General features: G+C 63.9%; 1 protein-coding gene across 1 annotated transcript in view; it reads left to right on the top strand.

The window, feature by feature from the left end:
• Positions 1 to 3,740: 3,740 nt before the first annotated feature.
• Positions 3,741 to 4,527, top strand: part of LOC104164267 (ubiquitin carboxyl-terminal hydrolase 2-like) — a gene marked incomplete at its 3' end in the record, with an annotated part of 962 nt that continues 175 nt past the window's right edge. The window contains exons 1-2 of the mRNA XM_009703547.1: positions 3,741 to 3,934; positions 4,132 to 4,524. Of these exons, the coding sequence (XP_009701849.1) occupies positions 3,741 to 3,934; positions 4,132 to 4,524 (587 nt within the window). The remainder of the gene's footprint in view (positions 3,935 to 4,131; positions 4,525 to 4,527) is intronic.

Raw genomic sequence — 4,527 nt, 5'->3', positions numbered from 1 at the left:
CCTCCAGCCACTCGCAGGGAGCAAACACTGCAGCACATTCCCCCAGGGCTGCTTGGGGACACCCTTCCTAGAGGGAAATGCAGGTACCCAGAGAGATCCTTTGCCTCATCCACCTCAGGGAATGGGCAGGAGGCTGTCCCACCGATTTGGCACTGTCAGGTGGACTCGGAGCCCCTCCACTCCAAACCACTTGCAAGCTGGAGCAGGCAAGGTGCTTCATACAGGGTCCTCCCTCTGCCTCTGTCGTTGCAGAGGGCTGGGAACTCCAACGTAACCTCTAGGCTGGGACATTGTGTCTCAGGGGACAGGGGACACAGCTCTGAGCCTGCGTAAGCGAGAAGCAGCTGTGCTCTAACACCTTGAATGGAGCCAGTGCTGCGTAAGCTGAGCCCACTCTGGGGCTCCACGGCCGCCGAGGGGGACAGCTGCCACCAGGCCATGGGCAGGAGGGCTCCGGCAGAGGACAGTGAAGGAGCCAGGTCTCCGCTCCTCTGCCTCCAGGGTGAAGGGTTTGCTTCCCAGCTTTGGGCTGATCTTCCCTCTGGGAAGGCTGCCGGAGCTGGAGGACCGGGCAGGACTCCCCAGCAGCCTGAGCAGCCCCACAGTGCCCTGGCTCCCGGGTCTGCGGAGCTGTCTGCTGCCTGGCCACGTGATGGTGGACCGGACATTCCTGTGCCTCAGCTTCCCCTGACACCCTGGGAGGATGATGAGGGTGCAGGAGGCCTGAGTCAGCCATGCTGGCCCCAGGGCTTTGCCAAGGAGTAGGAAAGCTCAGCACTATTACGGGCAGGGAGGGGCCAGGCAGGCCAGGAAGCGATGGGAGGAACTGGGGTTTTCTCACACCCCCTCAGCTCCTCTGGCTCCTGGTACGCTCTGCTCTCCTGGGGTCCACTCTGATGTGACACAAGAACTCTGCAGTGCAGGCGATCCTAGCAGATGCGGCAGTCCTCCGTGGTAAGACCTTTCTTCCCTCAACGCCAATGGGTTAGCTGCTATGTCTGGGGCGGGTTCCCCCTCCCGGGCCCCACATCCCTCCATCGGCTCCCCCGCATCCCCAGGGCAAGTGCTGCCCTGGGGAGACCTGTCCTGCTGCCAGAAAGCACCTGCTGCCCTCCCATTCCCAAGCCGGCGGCTCTCCTGGGATCAGAGGCACCCTGCGCACACCCACGGGGAGCTGCTGCTGGTGCCGGCGGTGGCACGGCACAGTGGGAGAGCACCGGCACCGCTGGCAGTGGGCGATGCCATGGGCCTGTCCCTGCACTGAGGTGCCTGTCCTGAGCCCAGATGATCTCTGCTGGCTAGGGGCACGGGGAGCAGGGTCAGCCCAGAGAGGATCCCAGTGCCAGGCTGCTCCGTGTCCCAGCAAGGCAGGCAGCCAGGCGTGTGCTCCCCGGGAGCCAAGGGGCTCCACTGCTCTCACTCCGGTGTCCCTTGGCAGGGGTCCCATGTCCCTCTGAGCAAAATTCCCCACTGTGCATGTCAAATCTCGGCTGGCAGGACCACTCCCAGGCCCTCCCGGTGCTGGTGAAGGTGGCCACAGCCTGGCCAGGAAGAGCCGGGTGTTTCATGGAGTCTTTGCCTGGGAGCAGATTATTCACCCCTCAGCCTCTGTTCCCAAACAGGTCTGTGTGCTCCACCTTGCTCTGGCTTGTAAATAGTTTCCTCTCCACTGTGGGATGGTTGTTCCCTGGGCAATAACAACAGCAACCGGGATGCAGCTGGCTGGCCAGAAAGCCGGGCTGCCTCCTGGCCAGGAGGCCACGGTAGCTGGATGGTGCTTCTCACCGCCGCCTCCTAAAAGCAGTCCCGGGGCATTTCCCTGTCAGGGTTAGATGGGCAGGGGCAGCTGGGAGAGCTGACACCGCAGCCACCTCACACCCCACCCCAGGGTCTGTGGAGCCAAGGGGGCTTGTCCCCGCAATGCAAGGCTCCCTTCCACCGCTCCGGTTTCACGGGCACCGCTTTCAGCTGCCTGCCATGGAAAACGCAGGGCACGCGCGCTGTGGCCGCAGCAGGGAGGCTCGGGGTGGCTCCCGTCCCTGGGGTGACACTTGCAGAGGGGTGCTGTTGGCTTTCCGGGGCAGAGGGTCCCACTGGGGACAGGCATGCCTGGGGACTCCTGGGCTCTGAGCAGGAGCCTGGGTCCCCCCCAGGGTCAGGCAGGGAGTGATGCTGCAGTGGCTCCTCTTGCCGGGGATCCAGCGCCCATCCCCAAGCCTGGATGCACCCTGCACGCTGCTGGGGCTGTGCAAGGGCTGGACCAGGCACCATCTCCGTCACCTCCTGGCTTGGAGCTGGGCCAGAGCCCGCCTCGGCTGGGCTGGGAAAAGCCTTTGAATCAGGGTCATCTCCCGGGTGACTGGAGACTCTCGGAGCCACATGAGCCACTGTCCTGCCAGGGAAGGGACGCCAGGCACCCGGGGAGCCAAGTGCCAGCAACGCCAGGACAGGGACGTTCGGCTGTGTGTCCGTGCCCCGGCCCCATCCACAGCCCCGGGACAGGTAGGTGACCAGCTATCAGCCCTGCCAGCGTGGATGCCGAGAGCAAACTTTCCTCCAGCTCTGGACTGCCCGTGTTTGCAGGCACTGCGGGCTGCTGCCTGCCACACTGCCTGGGCTGGCTGCTGGAGGCTCTGGGCTGGCTCCGCGTGTGCTCCGGGTCCCTCTGTCCCTGTCCCCTGTATGCTCCTCTCCTGCCCCATGTGGGTGTCATGGGGCAGAAGCCACCAGCTCCTTGTGGGGTTGGGCTGTCCCCCACCCCTACAGGCTGGCTCTGCCCGGCTGGCGGGGGCACAGCAGCCGTCTCACAGGGAGGGTTCGCGTCGGCTTGAATTACTGATGGTAGGCTAGCAGGGCACAGCCACGGCAGGGAGACGGGTAGGCTGCTTGGGTGGCCAGGCCCCTGCAATGAGGGAATCTCTGGCTGTCCCCACAGTCTCCCAAAGCCCCTGGGTGGTCGTGGCTGGACCAAGGTCTTCACCCACTGCCTGGTGCCAGGCACTGATCAGGGAGCAGGGGTGGACGGCAAAGACTCCTGCGCTGACTTCTTGACCTTGCCTCAGTTTCCCTCTCAGCCAGACAGGGTATGTGTGAGCAGTGAGCTGGAAATGCCAGCCCCCTGCCAAGCCCCGACGCTCACTCAATAACCAGGGGAAGGTGCTGGCATGGCTGGATTAGTTCATCCTGCCTATCTCAGCCAGAGTTGGGCCTAAGCATCACAACTGACCAGTCAACTGCCTCCCATCTGGAGAAGGCACTGGGGATACCTCTCCAGCCCCAAGAGCCGGACAGCCATAGGACGGTGTGGCAGGGATGCCAGGGCTGGGGCAGAGGTGACTCCTGCAGTCCCTTGGCTTCGGTAACTGTAGATACCAGGATGCTCTGTGCCTCTGGTTGTGCCCCAAGGCTTCTTTCCATGGTATGAGGTGCCCAAAGGCACACAGGTGGCAGGGCCAGCTGGGACCTGCTGTCCCAGGCTCTCCAGGAAGGCTGGCAGGTGGCAGGAGCCATTGCCACACTGTACCCCAAAGCCCCCCCTGCACCCTTCATCCCCTGGGTTCCTGCTGTTGCCTGCCCGCCCCTCCCAGGGCCTCCAGGTGAGGCAGGAGTCAGCGAGCTGGTGGGTGGGTGCTGGTGGTGGGTGCCCCATTGTGCTGACCGTGGCCCATGGAAGCTGAACCCTGGTCTCTTCTCTTGCAGTCAATGCCTCCAGGAGAGCCTGCTAAGCCCCAGCCTCCAGCATGTCGCAGCTCTCCTCCACCCTGAAGCGGTACATCGACTCATCCCGCTATGCTGAGACCACCTACAGCAAGGTGCCCAGCGGCTACAGCTCCTACACCTCCTATGGATCCACCCTGGCCACATCCTACGCAGACAGCGACAAGATTGGCTTCAAAACCAGCTACCTGTCCTCCCCCCGGTACCACCACTCAGGGCTGTCCCCAACCAGTGGCTATGACACCAGCCGGCTGCCCCTGTACCCCGACTGCAGCATCCGCCTGAGCCCCACATACATACGCACACAGTCTCGGCCACCTGCTCCTATGGATCCACCCTGGCCACATCCTACGCAGACAGCGACAAGATTGGCTTCAAAACCAGCTACCTGTCCTCCCCCCGGTACCACCACTCAGGGCTGTCCCCAACCAGTGGCTATGACACCAGCCGGCTGCCCCTGTACCCCGACTGCAGCATCCGCCTGAGCCCCACATACATACGCACACAGTCTCGGCCACCTGGCAGTGGGCTGAGTGGGGGTGCGTGCTACGCCTTTGCAGGGGCCCCCAGCAGCCCCACGGGCTACCTGCCCACCACAGCACCTCTCAGCCGTCGCAAATCCATCAGCCACTCGGACCTGGCACGGGAGTTTTCGGGGCTGCACGCCTCAGACAGCGCCTACGTGCCCACCCCCGGCCCCCTCAGCACCCGGGGCCACCAGGAGCTTGGCAGCCTACAGGGTCTCTACCAGGCTGCTGCACACTCCGACTACGTCCGTGGCTACCTGGAGAGCTACGGGAGGGAAAGCAG

This window comes from Cariama cristata, unplaced genomic scaffold (genome assembly GCF_000690535.1).
Source record: "Cariama cristata isolate BGI_N322 unplaced genomic scaffold, ASM69053v1 scaffold22817, whole genome shotgun sequence".
Taxonomy (NCBI): domain Eukaryota; kingdom Metazoa; phylum Chordata; class Aves; order Cariamiformes; family Cariamidae; genus Cariama; species Cariama cristata.
This window is presented reverse-complemented; position numbering and strand designations above follow the sequence as displayed.